The sequence below is a fragment of the Nicotiana attenuata genome, unplaced genomic scaffold, assembly GCF_001879085.1.
Source record: "Nicotiana attenuata strain UT unplaced genomic scaffold, NIATTr2, whole genome shotgun sequence".
NCBI lineage: Eukaryota > Viridiplantae > Streptophyta > Magnoliopsida > Solanales > Solanaceae > Nicotiana > Nicotiana attenuata.
Window position 1 is genome coordinate 48,669 of NW_017672072.1, and position 19,733 is coordinate 68,401.

At 38.4% G+C, this 19,733-nt stretch overlaps 2 protein-coding genes and 1 non-coding gene across 4 annotated transcripts; 1 reads left to right on the plus strand and 2 right to left on the minus strand.

Moving 5' to 3' along the window:
- Window positions 1-928: 928 nt before the first annotated feature.
- On the plus strand, window positions 929-3,533 carry LOC109211680. The gene is made up of 2 exons (XM_019375248.1): window positions 929-1,509; window positions 3,228-3,533. The coding sequence occupies exon 1, from the start codon at window positions 1,017-1,019 to the stop codon at window positions 1,503-1,505; it is 489 nt and encodes a 162-aa protein (XP_019230793.1). The 5' UTR covers window positions 929-1,016; the 3' UTR covers window positions 1,506-1,509; window positions 3,228-3,533.
- An 8,624-nt stretch (window positions 3,534-12,157) lies between these two features.
- Window positions 12,158-17,317, minus strand: LOC109211679 (CO(2)-response secreted protease-like). 2 transcript variants are annotated; one of them, XM_019375245.1, is made up of 10 exons: window positions 17,059-17,317; window positions 15,991-16,250; window positions 15,780-15,891; window positions 14,547-15,063; window positions 14,333-14,436; window positions 13,982-14,227; window positions 13,798-13,875; window positions 13,512-13,626; window positions 13,221-13,404; window positions 12,158-12,910 (listed from the first exon to the last, which is right to left on the minus strand). In XM_019375245.1, exons 1-10 carry the CDS (start codon window positions 17,307-17,309, stop codon window positions 12,351-12,353), a joined length of 2,427 nt encoding a protein of 808 aa, XP_019230790.1. In that variant the 5' UTR covers window positions 17,310-17,317; the 3' UTR covers window positions 12,158-12,350. The 2 variants fall into 2 exon arrangements, with proteins under 2 accessions (XP_019230790.1, XP_019230792.1); XM_019375247.1 differs by lacking the exon at window positions 13,798-13,875.
- Window positions 17,318-18,274: 957 nt separating this feature from the next.
- On the minus strand, window positions 18,275-18,346 carry TRNAE-UUC. Its single transcript has one exon. It is a non-coding gene; the product is annotated as a tRNA-Glu (tRNA).
- Between the last annotated feature and the right edge of the window lie 1,387 nt (window positions 18,347-19,733).

A 19,733-nucleotide genomic window follows, 5' to 3' on the forward strand; every position in this document is an offset into this window, starting at 1 on the left:
CGTACGATTACGCATATTGCTTAAATTAAAGGTGCACTTTTTGTATTAAGTTATTTTATAAAAGGTGTAATATTTCCCGAAATGAATTATTTTCTATTTTCTTTCAACACAAAAGAAAAAAAGTATTTTTATTTTAACAACACTCCGAAATAATTATATGGCATAAAGAACAAAAAAAATAGGAAATAACAGAAAGATTACTTAATTAGATAACCAACTACACCAACTTTAGTTTGTCAAGAAAAACCTACAAAACAAAAGAAGAAGAAAAGAAAACACTATCTTCTACCTAGTAATAAATAAGTTTAACATCATTTTGGTTATTTGATTCAATGCATTATTATCGGGAGAAATCCAAAAATAGCCACATTTATAAGTGGTCATTTAAAAATAGCCACAGTTTCAAAAATAATTAAAATTTAGCCATTTTTCATATAAAAAAAAAAATCTGAACGAAAACACTGTTCAAAATCCGGAAAAATACTCCAGCATAATATACTTGACTTCCAGCATAAATATACTGGACTTCCAGCACAATATACTGGAGTTCCAGTATAATATACCAGTCCGGCATAATATGCTGGAAGTTCATACACAGGTGCTCCAAGCTCCAGTATATTATGCTGGAACTTTCCGCGTGTTGGAGTTCCAGCATAAAATGCTGGAAGTTCATACACAGGTGCACCGATCTCTAGTATATTATGCTGGAACTTTTCGTGTTACAGCAAAATAGTGGCTATTTTTTAATGACTTTGCAAACGCTGGCTATTTTTGAATGACCCGAAAACTAGCTAGCCCGTGCTACTTTTACATTGTTATCGACTTAATTATTTTTAAGTCAATAAAATATTATTATACTCTTTACGAGAAAATGACAGGTTCTGACTGAGTTATTATATTATACATGAATGTTTAAGTAATATACTCTAATTGAAATACTATTTTGCCTCTTGTTTTCCCCATTATAATTCTCTTCCTCTTCCTCCAATCATTCACCTTCTCTCTCTGCCTCATCAATGGCTTCATCTCAAAAGTCAAAACTCTTGTTTTGCTCTCTCCTCTTCATCTTCTTCTCCCAATCTTTGTCCTTCAATCCTAGCCGTCCAAATAAAGATGATGATGTCCATGATCTCCTTCCTTCCTACAACCTTCCAAAGGGACTTCTCCCAAACAATGTGAAATCCTACACTCTTTCTCCTAAAGACAACTACTTTACAGTCCAACTCACACACCCTTGTTATGTACAGTTCCAAGATCAACTTGTTTATTACCAAAAAGAAATCAGAGGGAAAATGAGCTATGGACAGGTTTCTGATGTCTCTGGAATCCAAGCTAAGAAGTTGTTTGTGTGGGTCCCTGTAACAGGGATTAATGTTGATGAGGAGTCTCATATGATTGAATTCCATGTTGGGTTTTTGTCTGAGAAATTGCCTGCTAAGGATTTTGAGACTATTCCCACTTGTAAGAATAAGGGGTGCCAAGATTCTCTCCTTTCTTCAATATGATGAGGTCAAAGTTCTTATCTTTATATTCAATATATTTCAGTTTATGCGTTTTGCTTTATATTTGTTTAATAGAGAATGTAACTTTCATTTATATGTCTTACTTGTGGTAATAATTCTTTAATTTTAACATTCCATGTAACAGCCCAGCCCGCTAGTGATATTGTCCGCTTTGAGCCTAGTCCCTCGCGGGTTTAAAACGCGTCACTAGGGTTTAAGGCTTCTTAACTTATATATCCAGCATCCCTCTTGTGTTTTGCCTATGTGAGATTCACCTGACACAAGATTCAGATGGCATTTTGGTACAAATATATATATATATATATATATATATATATATATATCTTTAGTTTAATACTAAAAGAATCAAAACTGTTACTTTCTTAAATTTCATGACAAGTCAAACTAAGACGGATCAAATGAAACCGAGGGAATACTATTTCTAATATCTAAAACTCCTTGTAGTTTAGGTTCATTGATGTTGTTAATATTGGTTTATATTTAGCTTCACGATCGAGTAGTTTGAGTCAACGGATGGTGTGACAATGAATGCGGACTTTGTATAAATATATATTGCAAAATTCTTCATATATTATTTGTTTGTTCCGAGCTGAAGGCTGTGTGTGCTGCTGTAAAGGAATTGTCTTTCTTGCAAAGACAAATCCTTTATCCTTGAACTCACACACCATTGTTGTTACTTACAGTTCAAAGATCATCTTGTTTACTTCAAATATGAAACCAGAAAGAAACGGGGTTATGCAGAGGTTTCTTATGGGTTTAAGACATATTGATGTTGATGGTAAATATGTTGTCCTTTCCTTCAAGAGATAGGAAAACCAAATATGGTAAGAAAATCAGGACAAACACATGTATGATACATTTCTTCCATGTTCAGTTATCGTCTGAGATGTTGTCTAAGGAATTTGAGGCTATTCCTACTTGTAAGAATGAATAAGGGGTGCGAAAATTACCTCCTTGCTTCAGTATAAAATGAAGTTCCAATCTTTATAAGCTTGTATAATGTTGTCAATCTGATACACCTTATTTTATGTTTATATATATATATATATATATAAATATATTGTTCGAGTAGAAGAGCATAAGGCAGTAGGTGCTACTAATAGGGAGTTGTCTTTCTCCCAAAGACAACTCCTTTACCATTGAACTCACACGGCCATGTTATATATATAGTTCAAAAATTGGTCCCAAGGGTTTTTGTCTAGTGGTAAAGGTGCATCGCGTGATGTGTAGTTTAGGCGCACGTTACGAGTTCGAACCTTGCCGCAAACAAAGCTTGGTATTTAAGTGGAGAAGGGTATAGAGGCGGACCGATCATCCACCGAGGTTTGAACATGTACCAGCCGGCCCTCTGAGATTTTTGGGTTATCAAATATCATCCTTTTTACTGAACAAAATTGTTATACCAACTCCCAGTATTCTTGTGTTGTATGCCTCAAGTTACCCAACCTTCCGTGTATGAGTGGTTCAACTATGGAAGGGCCAACTGATGTTCTACCATTAAGATAATACTACTAAGTTTTTGTGCTTAAAATATGCTATCATTGCCTTTTCTTTTCGTCCCTTTCCCGTGTGAGTACACAAAGCATAAAAGTTCGATGCTCGAGAGCATTTTACTACTCTGATATGAGCTTCGTCTCCTTCAGAATAAAATGTATTCTAAGATTATGTAAAATGAGATTGCTGATCCATTTGATCATCTTGCAGGACGAACGGAGCTCTGAGGTACTGTTATGCTGCTTGTGAAGAATGAAATGTTGATTTGGCTTAAGAAATAGTAAATGTTACCTGTATGTGTGGAGTCTATGTACTATTCTACGTTTTCAAATTCACAGAAATTGGAATGTATAGTTCATGTTATCACACCAAAGGAAATCTTCCTTAATAGAAACAGAAGAAGGGACTTCTATGCTCTACCTTTGGTGTTTGTTCTTCTCTGTTCAATATTTCTCTCTTTCCTCTTTTCAATGTGAAATATGCAAATAGTGAATGAATAATAAATTCTTTCTTTAATATCACAACTTAAAGAAAGAAGAGTGTGACCACCCCACCCCCACACACACACACAAAAAGCATCTATGGCCCAAGCAGTTTCACTTTGATCCTCTATTTCTGGTAGCATATTGGCATTTGTTGTTGCAAACATCTACTACATAGTCTTTCCAATTTTTAGTATTTCAACTCTGTCCATTCACTTATCCCTAAGTTATTCCCTGCATTTATTTCATAAAATACAAAGTAACAGAGTTAGATACAGAACAATTATCTCAATATTCTCACACTTTTTTCTATAGAAATGAGTTTAATATGAATATATACCCGAAAGTTTTGAACTTACATCTTGTGCCTTTCGAAACTTGTTTAGACACCATTATTCCTCCCTCTGTAACGCCTTTGGCCTCGCTGCTTCTTTTGCCTTCTCGCAATGATTATGTATTCTATTTCTTCAATGATCCAAGAAAGACAATTTGGATTTCGGGAAGAAAGCATGAAATATGCTATGGAGAATCCAATAAATAGTCCACAACCATATCCCATAAGAACCACTTCCCAACTGAGCTCACTTGGAAATGTAGAATCACTTTCTTCGTCCAGCACAAATGTTGTGTTGTTTGTCTCTAGCATCCCGTTACTTCCACAACCTCTTTGAAACTGGGAATTCACGTAATCCATCATTACCTTGATATGAATTGTTCTCAAATGTATCAAATTGAGGTCCCTTAGGGATGCATCCTTCAAGATAATTGTGGGAGAGATTTAAAACTGCAAGATAATTGTAACGATCCGACCGGTCGTTTTGAGCTCCAGCGCGTCGTTCAGCAGTTTGAGGCCATGAGTAGCTTCATTTCAGGTATTAAGACTTGTACGCACGGTCGAAATTGAATTCCGGGAAGTTCGGAGTTGATTTGGAAAGAGAATTCTCATTTCGGAAGCTTTAAGTTGAAAGAATCGACTAAGATTGGATTTTTGAGTAAACAACCTCGGAATTGGGGTTCGTAGGTTCCAGCAGGTTCATATGATGATTTCGGACTTGGGCGTATGTCCGGATCGGGTTTTGGAAGACCCGGGAACGCTTCGGCACCTAATGTGGAAGTTAGCATTTTGGAGGAATTTCATAAGTTTGGGTTGAAGTGGATTTCAGTGTTATCAATGTCCGTTTGGGATTCCGAGTCTGGGAATAGCTCCGTATGGTGATTCTGGTATTGGGAGCACGATCGGAAGTGAATTCGGAGGTCCATGGGTCATCTTGGAGTCATTTGGCTAAAGATAGAAATTTGAAGGTTTTTGAGGAGTTTGACCGGGAGTGGACTTTTTGATATCGGGGTCAGAATCCGATTCCGAAAGTTGAAGTAGGTCTGTAATATCAAATATGGCTTATGTGCAAAATTTGGGGTCAATAGGACGTGATTTGATAGGTTTTGGCATCGAATGTAGAAGTTTGAAGTTCTAAAGTTCATAAAGTCCGGATTGGGGTGTGATTCGTGAATTCGGCATTGTTTGATGTGATTTGAGGCCGCGAGCAGGTCCGCATTATGTTTTGGGACTGGTTGGCATGATTGGTTGGGGTCCCGGGGGCCTCGACCATACTTGTTTCATTCTAAGTGGGAGAATCCCACCGTCTATGATTGGGTTGTGTGATTATCTTCTTGTGAAGTTCGGGTTATCGGCGTATTGGTAAGTTATTTCGGCTAAGGAAAGAGAATATCAGTAGTAATTTGAGCAAAGGAATTGAAGAATGTGTTCTATAATTGGCATCATCGATTCATGTTCGAGCTTTGGGAAGGCTCAGGAATTATGCTTCGCGTAGAAGTGAGTTGCAAGGAAAGTGATTCGGCCGGGTGCTTCTTTGAGATGATGGTCATGGGCTAGCGGAGCCTTGCAGTTGACTATATTCAGGACCATGTCAGAGTGGGTGACTCTCAATAACGGTCCTAGTGAATTCAAAGGTTAAAAATGCGGTGCCTAAGGATTTGAGCCCGCAATGTGTTTAGGACTCGGGCCTGTGAAGCAGCTTATGATAAGAGGCTCAGAATGTTCTATGATGTTTTGAATTGCAGTGTAGCATTGGGAGGAAAAGGAGAAAAAGACTTCGGATTCGTAGAGGAATTATCAGAATGGATGTACCAGTTGAGATGCGAGTATGCGCACAAGGAAGGTATGAGAGGGTTCGTGGGATTTGAGACAGCATGGTCTCGTGTTACAAGTCCACTCGGGTTGAGTGCGTTACGTGTTGAATGAAGTTATTATTATTCTAAGGCAATTAAGGACAAATTGGACGAGGTTGGATTGGTTAGCCATGATTGAATTGGCATATTGGTGGCTTAAGCCACTAGTTGAAGAATTGCATTTTCTACGATTGTGAGAATTTACTCGTGTGTTGCTATGGTTCTCTTGGAATGAGTTAAGTAAAAAGCTTCCATGTGAGGGAGTGTTTACCATGTTAGTAGTTCAGGAGTTGTGATGAAATTCTTGTACTATCGCATGCTGGCTTGTTAGGTGCAGTGAGCGGTATGGAATTTGAAAGTGAGGATCAAGGTTGCGGTTTGGTGTTGACAAGGATGTTACGAGCTCGGATGATGAAAGGGGTTTTTGAATGATTAGAGTAAGCTGGCATTGTCTTCAGCGTCACCTGGGATCGGTGTTTTGTGAGAGAGGCTTTGCATCCTGGTTATGGATTTTGATCGCTTTTCAGCGTTAGTACGGCCGGTAGCATAGATGTGCAGGCTTGTTATCTGTTACGGAAGATCGTGGGAGCGTGTCCCACGGGAAGATTGTATAAGTGTGGCATGTAGTCACTTGATTGATTGGAGGATGAAACCAAGTATGAAGATTGTGGCGATATGGTTAATTTGAGGATTTATGCCTGGAGGGCACTCGGTTTATTGGGTTGTGGACCGTGGAGGATTACTTCGGGTATGATGGTTGTTCTTGTGTGTTATGGGAAAAAGGGGTTATTATGGACCCAGAAAATATTATTGGCCTAGTTCGGTACGATCAGAATCGGCTTGAGGTCTGTGGATGGATTCAAATATGAATATGGGCTCTATATCTGGCCGAATGCGTTCGTTTTAGCATAGCTCTCCTTATGGAGAAGTATTCGGACGTTGGATGTTAATTCGTCGTCGGCTATTTCATGTAATGCTATATTGTGCCGTGTGAGTTGTGAAATGGCTTGGTAATTTCATATGTGTTGAGGTTCCGCGTAGCGATGGTGTTATGTGAGCAGTATGGCTTTTTAGTTTCAGAACATATATCGCACCTCAGTTGTGCTTGAGTTTGTTAGCTTATGGCGCTATATGTCCCCTCAGGGATGGTATTATGCACTTAGTGTGCTTGTGACCGATATTCGGTATGTTGTTATAATGAGCAATTTAGCTCGATGTGTATCTCCCTTATGTGAATTTTATGTGTGGATCGGGTGGCACGCCGCCATGGGTATGTTGTTTGGATCGGGTTGCACGCCGCAACAGCGTAATGATAATTATGGTCCCTTATATTCTATTCTGTGTGTTTTGTTTCCCCATTTTCTGAGGAAAGTTCATATTAGTTGCGTGATCTGATTAGTCCCTTCCAGAGTTCATTTTCCTTATGTATCGCGTTCGAGTTGGTAGCCTATTGGCACGTTGCGGCATCATGTGAGACTTCTAGCCATGTCGGGGTGACTTGTTGCCTGAGCAGTTCGTACTGGGTGAGATAAGGTTATTGGATCTAGGATCAGTGCAATCGGATTGTGTGAAGTATATTAAAGAGCAAGATTATTATTTGGTTCAGAATGAGGTAATGTTCTTGTCAGAAGTATAGACTCAATGATTTGTTGACCCGGCAGTTGGTTATAAATTTCTACGCGTCTCCTCCGTCGTGGCGGTATTGTAAGAATTGGGACAAGGCTTATATAAATCATGAGGTGCGTTGTGAGCATCAGGTTCGGGGAATGTTGGTTATTATGATCATAGAATGTTATTATGGTCTTGTGAATGATGTGGTGCATGGTGAGAATTCAACAAAGGTATGCAGTCATGTTCTGGTGCCTCGTGTAGTGATTGATCCGGTGTTCATATATTGGAAACAGGCCTGACGGAGAATTCCGGATGTTAGAATTGGGTTCTAAGCTTAATTGTTTGAATAAAAGAGAATATCTTCAGATTTGATCGAGTTACTGTGCTCAACTGAGCTGCGGTAGCACGGGTAGGTGCTCAAGGTGTTTAACTGTGATTTCAGACAACTCCAACGTAGTTCTTAGCACATTCGAGGACGAACGTATGTTTAAGTGGGAGAGAATGTAACGACCCGACCGGTCGTTTTGAGCTCCAGCGCGTCGTTCAGCAGTTTGAGGCCATGAGCAGCTTCATTTCAGGTATTAAGACTTGTATGCACGGTCGGAATTGAATTCCGGGAAGTTCGGAGTTGATTTGGAAAGAGAATTTTTATTTCGGAAGCTTTAAGTTGAAAGAATCGACTAAGATTGGATTTTTGAGTAAACGACCTCGGAATCGGGATTCGAAGGTTCCAGCAGGTTCGTATGATGATTTCGGACTTGGACGTATGCCCGGATCGGGTTTTGGAAGACCCGGGAACATTTCGGCACCTAATGTGGAAGTTAGCATTTTGGAGGAATTTCATAAGTTTGGGTTGAAGTGCATTTCAGTCTTATCAATGTTCGTTTGGAATTCCGAGTCTGAGAATAGCTCCGTATGGTGATTCTGGTATTGGGAGCGCGATCGGAAGTGAATTCGGAGGTCCGTGGGTCATCTTCGAGTCATTTGGCTAAAGATAGAAATTTGAAGATTTTTGAGGAGTTTGACCGGGAGTGGACTTTTTGATATCGGGGTCGGAATCCGATTCCGGAAGTTGGAGTAGGTCCGTAATGTCAAATATGACTTGTCTGCAAAATTTAGGGTCAATCGGACGTGATTTGATAGGTTTTGGCATCGAATGTAGAAGTTTGAAGTTCTAAAGTTCATAAAGTCCAAATTGGGGTGTGATTCGTGAATTCGGCGTTGTTTGATGTGATTTGAGGCCTCGAGCAGGTCCGCATTATATTTTGGGACTGGTTGGCATGATTGGTTGGGGTCCCGGGGGGCTCGGGTGGATTCCGGGGGGTTATCGATTTGAATTGGAGTTGGGAAGAATAGCTGAAGCAGCTGATATCTGGTGTAACCGCACCTGCGAGGTTTTGGCCGCAGGTGCGGAGCCGCAGAAGCTGCCAAAGGGGGCGCAGATGCGGTGGTGAAGGGTGAAGGCTGGGACCGCAGATGCGGTCAGGCCACCGCAGAAGCGGGACCGCACCTCCGGAAGAAGAAGCGCAGAAGCGGAGAGGGGCAGCTTGGCAAAGGACCACAGAAGCGGTTGGTGAGCCGCACCTGCGGGACCGCAGAAGCGGTCTGTGACCGCAGGTGCGAGAGGTCGGGCTGGGCAGTGTTCTTTAAAGAACGAGATTGGTTCATTTTCTCTCATTTTTCAGTTGGGTTGGGCGATTTTGGAGCCTTTGAAGAGAGAGATTTCATCATCAATCATGAGGTAAGTTAATCCCACCTCTTATAAGTTAAATACATGGTTTTATTGTGGATTAAAGTATAGAAATTGGTAGAAAGTTGGTGTTTGAGGGGGAAACCTAGAAAATTAGTATTCTTGGATTTTGACCACGGTTTTGGATATGAAATTAAGAGTAAATTATATATTTGAGTTCGTGAGGTTATGGGTAAACGTTATCTTCGAAAAAATTCGGAATCCGGGCACGTGGGCCCGAGGGCAATTTTGTCAACTTTTCGATCGGGGTTAGGAATTGTTATAAATTGGTTTGTAATGAGTAAGTGATCATATATTAATGAGTTTACATAATTATTGACTAGTTTTGGAGCGTTGTGCATCAATTTGAGTCTTCGGAAGGGCGTGGAATGCCGGTTATGGAGCTTCGGAGCGAGGTGAGTCTCCTTTCTAACCTTGTAAGAGGGAATTGTCCCCATAGGTAAATTAATTGAACTTATGTGCTGCTATTTATGGGGGCTACGTACGCACGAGGTGACGAGAGTCCGTGCGTAGCTACTATTATGCCTATGTCCGGGTAGTCTAGGACCCAAAAGCATGCTTACTTGTAATAATTGTAACTATATTGATGGTTTAATTTGCTTAAATCATATCGAAGTGGCAAATAATTTTCTAAAAGAGTTAAACTTCATTTTCTTGACTTGTAAAAGAGAAATGTACACCTCCTTGAACAATTGTTTTCTAGATGAAGTCCTGATCGACTGTTTGAATATGTGTTTCTATCTGTACCTGCGTCGCATGTATGATTCGCGAGCAAGGTGATTGTTTATTTGTATTTGACCGCGTCGCATGTATGATTCGCGAGCAAGGTAGTAGATGCATCTATGGTTCGCGCCATTCGACCCTCTGGCAGTGCACATTTTAAATATTGTTGGATCGAGCCGTACGACCTCGGCATGAGTTGCGCATGCTTGTATTGCTTTCCTTGAAATTCATTGAAGTTGATATTGTCACTCCCTGACTTGAGAATAAATGTATAATTGATGAAAACGAAATTTGGAAATTTCCCTTTGAATAAAGGAATTGATTAATTGTTTCATTCTGTTGAGTTACGACCATGCTTTATAAAAATCCTGGATTTCATTATATTAATTGTGTATCATTATTGGACCACTAGTAAGTGTCGAAGTCGACCTCTCATCTCTACTTCTTCGAGATTAGGCGGGATACTTACTGAGTACACGTTGTTTTCGTACTCATGCTACACTTGCTGTGCATTTTTGTTGCACAGGCACACGTGATTCTAGTGGCCTACTGGGCGTAGCAGCATGGATGATGCGGAGACTAGGTGAGCTGCATTTCTTGAGGCGACTCGCAGCTAGTACAGTCTCTTTCAGCGTATTGTATTTTACTTCCTGTCCAATTTGTATTCCGGACAGTTGTTGTATTATACCTTGTTTTTCCTAGAAATTGCTCATGCACTTGTGACACCGGGTTTTGGGATGATTATGGGCTTATTCAGTATTCAGGAATTGTTAAAGACACCATTACTATTTCAGCAAATTTCATTATCTATTGTTTAATGTATAAAAGAAAAGTGATTTCATTATATACTAAAATGGGGATTTAATTAACTTCTTGGTGTTGGCTTGCTTGACAGTGGTGTCCGCCGCCATCACGACCCTTGATGGATTTTGGGTCGCGACAATAATTAAGCGAAGCAAGTTTTCTTGGTATCTCCCCTGAAAGCTGGTTGGATGAAAGGTCTAACGATTCGACTAGATATAAATTTCCAAGTGATGATGGAATACGACCCTGGTAATCCATTATGAGACAAATTCAACACCCGAAGCGAAATGAGATCTTCCAGAACACTAGGAATATGTCCTTCAAATTTTTTGTTTGAAAGATCGATCGTGGTGTACAATCAAGATTCTCACAACTTCACGCTCCAGTCCCTTTGTTACAACAGTTAATGAGTCTTTGTAATATAAATCCCCTTCATCACTAATTGGTGGCTTTATTGTTTGATCAATTCTCCACATGGCTTTCAATTGTTGAAAAAGACTTGTTGGTAACTCTGCTGTAAACGCATTGCCAGAGATCTAGTATCCGAAGCTCAGGAAACAAGTTTTCAATGTCTGAAGTTCTAATGGGTCCATGCAATTTATTGGATCTCAAGCTTAAAACTTGTAGCATTGGAAGAGTCCCCAACCACATAGGAAATGTGTCATTGAGATGATTGTTTCCGAAATCAAGAACTTCCAACTGTTTGCAATTGGCCAAGGATCCTGGGATTTTTCCTCTAGTTTAGATAACTAAGAGATTCAGGCAAATCACCATAAACATTAACTGGAGAAAGATCTAACTCCCTGAGAGATTCACTGCTGTTCCATTTGGTCTTTGGAAAATAACCACCGAGCTGATTATTGTTTGACAAGGTAAGAACTTGCAAGTCTGGCAAGTGAAAAATAGTCTCAGGAATTATCCCATACAATCCAGAGTTGTTATATAAGAAGATAAATTTTGAGGTATGGCTGAAGATATGTCTACTTTAGTAAGACGAGTCAATATTTGAAGTTTATGGGTTCCAAAATTATTATGGAATCCATAGCTCGTCTTACTTACTGGTTTCATAATTAAATATTTATACATATTTAATGAATTTTTTAATACAACAGTGTTTAAGCTAAAGTGATTGGGTTAGGCCGAACCCGCACGTAATGGGCTAGCTCCGCTCTGCTAATACACATGGACACTTCAACCTGTGCCGGGGTAGAGGCAGATATAGCCAAGTGGATTAAAGACATATTTGTCGCTCGCCCATCAATACATGGACCGTTTGTTTCGAAGACACAAGACAAACCTAGAAAATCTAGTGATGCTACAATATGTTATGGCCCGGCCCCCTTTAATATGTACAGTAAATATTATCTTTGCAACCAAAAAGCTAGGTAAAAAATAAAAAGTTAAAAACCCTAGGGTGCGCCACAGCTGAACTTTCTATGTGATATTTCTGCTGTAATTGGCTGATGCAAATTGTGATATTCAAAAATGGAACGATATGGCTTCTGTAGTAACATATTTTATTTAAGTTTACTTATGCAGTCATAGCGATGGTTGATAACATAATTGTGCTCATGGATAAGTGATACTATAACATACAAACTTTCTAGATTACTAATTAGTAGCCTACAGTTCTCAAATAAATACTCCAAGATTACTAATAAAGTTACATTGATGTGTTACTAACACAATTGCCTTTATGCATGTATGACATTGCATACAAACTTTCTTGACCATTTAATAGTCTACAGGTCTGAAAATGTTAGCAATGGACTTATGTTAGTCACTGTTACTTACAACAAATGGGCTTCGGACTTTGTAATTACCATTTGTCCAAGTAATTGAGCCAAACATGTCTTCCTTTGTAGTAGATGAAGCTCTAAAAGACACTTCATAGCTTAATTTCTTACTATTATTTGTAAATTCCAGTTTACTTGGAATCACTTGGACTCGCAATCCAGTTGGTGCCTCAACAATCGCAGTATATACCGATGCTTCTTCTCCAACATTAGTAACAGTTCTAGTAACTTTCTTGGTTTTATACTTTTTGAGACCAGAAATAGCAATTGATGGGTAATTCATATTAGAAACCAATTCAGAGCTTGAGTTTTTTGGGCATGAAAAGTCATTAGGAACTGTACTTGAGATCAGCTTTATCTTTGATATGTCATAGCCAACAGAACAGAGGAAATGCACGTAGTCGGCGACATCTGTCGCGTAGACTAGACCTGGTTTTAATGGACGTGAAGTGCTTGCTTCTCCAGAACCTATGTCATATGGTGTTGCCTTGGATCCAAAGTTTGTAGTGATTGGAGCCTTCAAATTGTTTGTCTGAATAGCTGTTGAAACAAAGTTCGAAATAAGCAAGGATATCACTGAAAGAATGTTGACTAGTAGTTTACTACTCCTTCCGTTATGCGTCTTAGTTTGATTGTGCACGGAGTCTAAAAGTTAAGGAAGAATCTTAAATCTTGTTGTGTGTAATACACCAAAATGCCCTTGAATCTTGTGGTCTTAGATATGCCATGTGGAATGTTGGAGTTAAAGAGTTACTACCATATATAAGAAGAAACATTCTTTTTGAAACAGACTAAGACGGAAAGTAACACACATAAATTGAAACAAAGGGACTATTATTAAGTTCCTTACCAGTGGTCATAATAGCTGATTTGATAGCGGAAGGACCCCAGGTGGGATTTTGCGCCTTGACAGTTGCAGCAATGCCGGAAACGTGAGGGCAGGACATGGAAGTACCTGAGAGTATGTTGAACATTGGTTGTTTATTTCCAGGCCAAGCAGCAAGAATTGTTACCCCTGGTGCTGTAATATCTGGCTGCAAGGACAGAGCTAAAATCCATTTAGCATGTGGTTTACTGTGTTTGTCTAGAGAAAACTTATGTTTAGAACACAATCAAAGATATCAAATATATTTGGCCTTACTTTGAGGAGGTTAGGGGTGTTTGCTGCAGGGCCCCTTGATGAGAAGTAAGGCACAACAGGAGCTGGTTTATACTTAGTTGTGGAAACAGTTGGTAGAATTGATGCAACTGGATTCCTTCAGAAGTTTGAAGAATCGTTAACTGTTTGCGCGCTTAGCAACAATATCAGATCAATGATATTGGATTAAAAAAATTAAACATTACAAAAAATGGCTATGGGTAAAATATTGCCGCACTTTAAATCATAAGTTCAGTGATCATAAATATAATTTTTAGGATTGAGTCACCTTGGCTTCTTTGTTGGATTTGCATGCCTATTTGGTTTTCCATTGTCAAGTGTTGGGTTTTTCAGGGATTTTGATTTTCTGATGAACATAAAGAAGTCTTTAAGAGACAAAAACTAGTTTATAGACTCTAGTGCCAAAATCTTTTAAGTTGGATTTCCACAAATTAAACACAGACAGAGATTACCTTGTGGATTTGATGTAGGAGAGGATTTCAGTACCATCTTTTCTAGAGATTACAGCTGCTGGGAACGATTCGAATTTGGGTGCCACTGTTCTTAGATCATCATCTATTAGTATAAATCCAACTCCACCTCGGCTTTTCACTTCGAGTAGCCTGTCACTGGGTGAAAATCCATCATTCTGAAGGTTTTCACATACAACAATTTTGCCCTTGACCTTGTTTTTGTCTAATGAATCAGGAACGCAACCCCTGAAACACCATCATTTTTAGTTAAAGGTACATATTAGTATAGTATTTCATATCTTTGCGAGGCACTAGAAAATGTGACCTGACATTCTTGACGCATATATATACCTTGCCTCTTCCTCAGTAATGCGCTTGTTTAGTTTAGCTGAATTGCCTTTAATCAATGGGTAGACGGGAGATTTTGTCATATTACCAAAGTTTATACCTCCACCCTGAAATTCAACAAGGATATCCAAGCAAATGTTGATACAAAACATGAGAAGAAAGCAAAGGATTGATGATTAGTACCGTAGGCACAAATGATTAGTACAGTAGCATTTACCTTAATCAGCTTGTTTCCACCTAAGATAATATCTGTCTCGAAGTCACGGTCAATGGTGGTGGCTGCAACTGTAAGAATCCAAGGAGCTGTATTGACAACAGTTTTGGGATCAGGGCCACTATTTCCAGCAGAACAGACAACAACAATTCCCTTTTCCACGGCATGAAATGCTCCTATGGCAATAGGATTTTTTGATAACTCTTCAAGTCCAGGTGATGAACCAAGTGATAGAGATAAAACATCAACCCCATCTGCAATTGCATCATCAAATGCTTTCATGATAGCTGATCCACGGCATCCATTAGACGTGCAGACACGATACACAGCGATTCTTGAACCTGGAGATCCACCCTTAGCAGTTCCTGCAGCTAGACCATAGTAGGATGCACCTGCAACAGCGCTCCCAGCTGCTGTGGATGCAACGTGAGTACCATGTCCATTCTCGTCCCTGGCTGATCCAGCCATTTTCGTTCCTCTGCCATCAAACTCCTCGTAAAATCTTGCACCAACTATCTTCCTACAGAAAATTTCAATCATCACAAAAAATGAACAACTACTTATTTAACCTTGTTATATGAATCCATGAGGAAGAGAAGTCAACTAACTAACAAGGAACTGACATAACAGAAAAAGAAAAGCGAAACCATACAACAGGGTTGGAAAATAATTACGTAGTCTACTTTTCCCAAATGGAAAATATAAATCTTCCGTATATTTGGCTAACTCCTTTCTTAAAAGGAAAAAGTTTTCAACTTCTATAAATTAAAGATTCTTCCTTTTCACAATAAGGGCAGCCCGGTGCACTAAGCTCCCAACTATACACGGGTTCCCCATCCGGGAAGGGTCGAACCACAAGGGTCTATTGTACGCAGCCTTACCATGTCTTTTTGCAAGAGGCTATTTCCACGGCTCGAACTCGTGACCTCCTCGTCACATGACAGCAACTTTACTAGTTATTATTTAGGAAGGAGAATTTATTTTCTCTGATAAGGTTTTTTTTCCTTTTATATTAGTAGATTGACGTAGGTCAATTGACCAAATTATATTAAATTATAGTGTCTTTTTTGATATACTCCTATTTCTCTTTGGTCGTTTGATTTATCACCGCTAAAGTTTGCTATGTTAGCTTCGGCATTACGCCTAGTTATTTCGATCTCAACATCGAGTTACAAGTTTCATCTACACAAAAAACCACAGCTAAAAAAAGTGTAAATATTAGGAGGAGAAAGTTACTTGTTGCATTTGGAAGCGCCAAAATCATGACCATCCATGCAAGTTCCTTTCCACCGGGTTGGAATTGGACTCATACCCTTGTCATTGAAACTCTCTGATTCTGGCCATATTCCTGAAAATGCATTAATTCAGTGAATTTAGATAATTATTTCAAAAAAAAAAATGCATTAAGTTTGCACTATTATTTTGTGAAATTAGTAAAATGTCCGACCCGTATCCAAGATTCCAATTATGGTGTCAGCTCCATTTGGTGATGAATCAGAACCAGAGCTTGGACTTGAATTGATTTCGTCAACTGTTTGATACTTCAAGAAATCCCATGAACGTGTAGTGTGGAGTTGCAGCACTGGATCAGGGAAAACAGAGACAACTCCAGGTCTTTGAGCAATAGATTGGGCTTCAGCTTCTGATAAACGTGCCGCAAATCCTGAGAAACCATTCTCGTAGCTGTGTACCACTGTATTCTTGTTTCTAAAACAAAGCAAAAATTTATGTTTGTTTATTTCCGGAAACAATGGTTAGTATAGCACAACTTAAGTTTATAACCTGGTGACAAATTCACCTAAATAACTTACATAGGAAATGTTCAAATTTACCCATCAATTTTACGAAATATCTCAATATTAAAAACCTTTATCATTAGCAAATCATCTTGTATTTTCCCTTAACTTTAATGAAGCTCCAACATACATAGGCGGATGCAGCTAAGTAGTACTGAGTTCATTTGAACCCAGTACTTTAGACGCGAAGTATAAATTTACGCATAAAAATCCATTAAAATTGTAGTAAATAACAGATATGAACCCATAACTTGAAAATATAATGGGTTTAATGCTAAAAATATAAAAAATTAAACCCGTAGAACTTAAATCCCGGATCTGCCTCTGCCAACATAAACGGGTTGATTTCCACGTGAAAAAGTCTATATTTACCCATCTGCTTTTAGCTATAGTTTAAAACTATACTCTGTTATACTGCAGATAGGGGCTCTGTTAGGATCAATCGCAAATATGAGCTAATTCGCTAACGAAAGAGCATAACTGAGGATAAATAAAGATATACTCTATTATATTAGTAGAGGGGTAATTTTTGACTACTTTTTACATATTTTATGTACAGACAGTGTTTGGGACATAAACTAAAAAACATAGTATAACATAGGTATTAAAAGTTTCCTAGTATCTAGTTGTTGTCACTGAGTAGTGTTAGAATTTCCAAATATATAAAGCTTTTAATCTTTTTGAGACTGAAAAAAAAAACGTAAAGATAGTAAACCAACCTTTTAATCAATGAGCTGATAAGCTGCGCTTGATCATGTCTGGTACCACCGTTAGATGAAGCATCAGCACCCATATAAACGATATAAATGTCATCGTTTTTTGCTTGAGAAGCTGACTCGGCTTCTCTTATACAAGAGACAATCAAGAAAAGAGAAAAACAGAAAAACAAAGAAATTCCTTTCATTTTAATGCTGATAAATTTTCCGTTTAAAGGTATAGAAAAAAGCTTATAATTAATCCCGACAGTCATGTTCTATATATAAATAGAATATAAACAAAGCACTTAAGTAATGGCAATTTTTGTTGGTGCATTCATGTGTGTACGCACTGCTGAAGCGCCCATCAGTCATCCTCTCAAAGTGCGTTTATTGCTTTTCCAAATTAAAACGTCCACTCAATTATGATTAATAGTTTGTTGACTCCCTTTTATTATTTTAGCAGGAATATAATTGTACTTTATTATTCTTTTCTTTTCTTTTTTTTGGTTTTGTTTCTCATTCTGGTGTTAATTACTTTCTATTTCATTTGTTATAATATAAAGGTAGTAATAGTTAGTAATAACAAAATTGAAGCTTCTTCATGTGAAGTGTTAAAGATTCAAGGACTATTGTCTATAAGCAAATTGTCATCAGTCTAAAATTACTTCCGAGATGTTTTTAAAGTCATCAAAGTTTCATCTATCTGTCAGAAAGAAGTCTTGGTGCAACGATCAAAATTGTATGCATGTTACAATAAAAGCCGATGGGTTCAAGCCCTCAAAATAACCTTTAAATGCAAGATAAAGTTGCGTATAATAGATCGACCTAACATGGTCTATCTAGCTCTTCCCGGAATCCAACACATAGTACGAATTTTTGTGCACTATGCTACCCTTTAATGTTCATATGATAGTGATCCATATTTTTAGTGTGTTGAAATCATGTCCTAAGTGCACGCTTGTAATGCTCCCTCCATATATGATGACACAAGCACCCGAACTTGATATTCCGATAGATAAACCATTAAACTTAAGAGAGTGGCGGCTGTGATTTTACCTGCCCTTACGTACACGATCGCTTTATAGTCATCAAAGTATAATCTGTGAGTGATCCATCTATATTCATATTTTCAATAGGTGATGAATGGAGTAAAATAAAATGAGAACATAAATAAATAAACAAAAGTATGGAACAGCAGCAGGATATGCGTTTGCATTTTCACATAACTTAAAAAATATTCCGTTGCCGGGAATCGAACCCGGGTCTCCTGGGTGAAAGCCAGATATCCTAACCGCTGGACGACAACGGATGATTGCTACAATTGCGTCATGTATTTTTATTTATAATGCTCTTTTTGGGTGATCACAACATTACAACAACTCAACAAGTGCCAACAACATATTAGCTGATTACTAATACTCTCTGCATGTTGGTTTCAGTGACGCAGTAACCACAAAAATATTGAAACAAATTGTATTATAATGAAGCTTCAAAAGGACCTATTTCTCTCGATGTCTAAAATAATTTAAATGTTACATTCTAGTAGAGGTTCACTGTCGCATTAAGAACAACTAATTACTATCCTACATAGCTACCAGAAAGGTCAAATACATAAGTGGACCCTTAAACTTTGTCCTTTTTTTCACTTAGACACTTGAACTAAACTTTGTTCCTATTGAACACTTGTACTATCTAAAATATGTGTCAATTAATATTAATATTTTGTTATTAAACCAAATATTTAATAACATTTCTGTTAATATTTTACTATTAACAAATAAATTTGGACACTTGTACTATCTACGTGATTTTAACGTTTGTGTCATTCTTTTACAGAAATGACTAATGAGAATGAGAACCAAGCGGTTCCAATGGTGACTGCCAATGCGTCAACAAGCCGAACGACACCGGCAGCATTGGCACCGGCGGAGAAACCCGGAAAATTTTCCGGGATTGATTTCAAGCGCTGGCAGCAAAAGATGTTCTTCTATCTGACTACTCTAAGTCTCCAGAAGTTCATCAAGGAAGATGTTCCTGTGCTGTCCGATGAAACTCCAGAAACTGAACGCTTTCTCGTAATTGAGGCATGGAAGCATTCAGATTTTTTGTGCAAGAATTATATTCTAAGCGGGCTGGAGGATGGTTTGTATAACGTCTACAGTGGCGTGGAAATGTCAAAGGAACTGTGGACTGCGCTTGAAAAGAAATACAAAACCGAAGATGCCGGGTTGAAAAAGTTTGTTGCTGCAAAGTTTTTGGACTACAAAATGGTAGATAGCAAGTCTGTTATTACCCAAGTCCAGGAATTGCAAGTGATTATTCACGATCTCCTTGCTGAAGGTATAACTCAATTTAATATTGATGTTGAAAGTAGTAATCTTAGTATTTTTACTAATAGAAATTTCATTGAAGGTCTTGTTATCAATGAAGCATTTCAAGTAGCAGCGATGATTGAGAAGTTGCCTCCTTTGTGGAAGGACTTCAAAAACTACTTGAAACACAAACGCAAGGAGATGTCCCTTGAAGATCTCATTGTTCGGTTGAGAATCGAAGAGGACAACAAAGCTGCGGAAAAGAGAGGCCGTGGAAATTCAACAATAATGGGAGCAAATATTGTTGAAGAGAACAAAAAGAGAAAAGAAGGCTTCTGGACCGAAAATACAACCCAAGCAAGAAAGCGGTTCAGTGGAAACTGA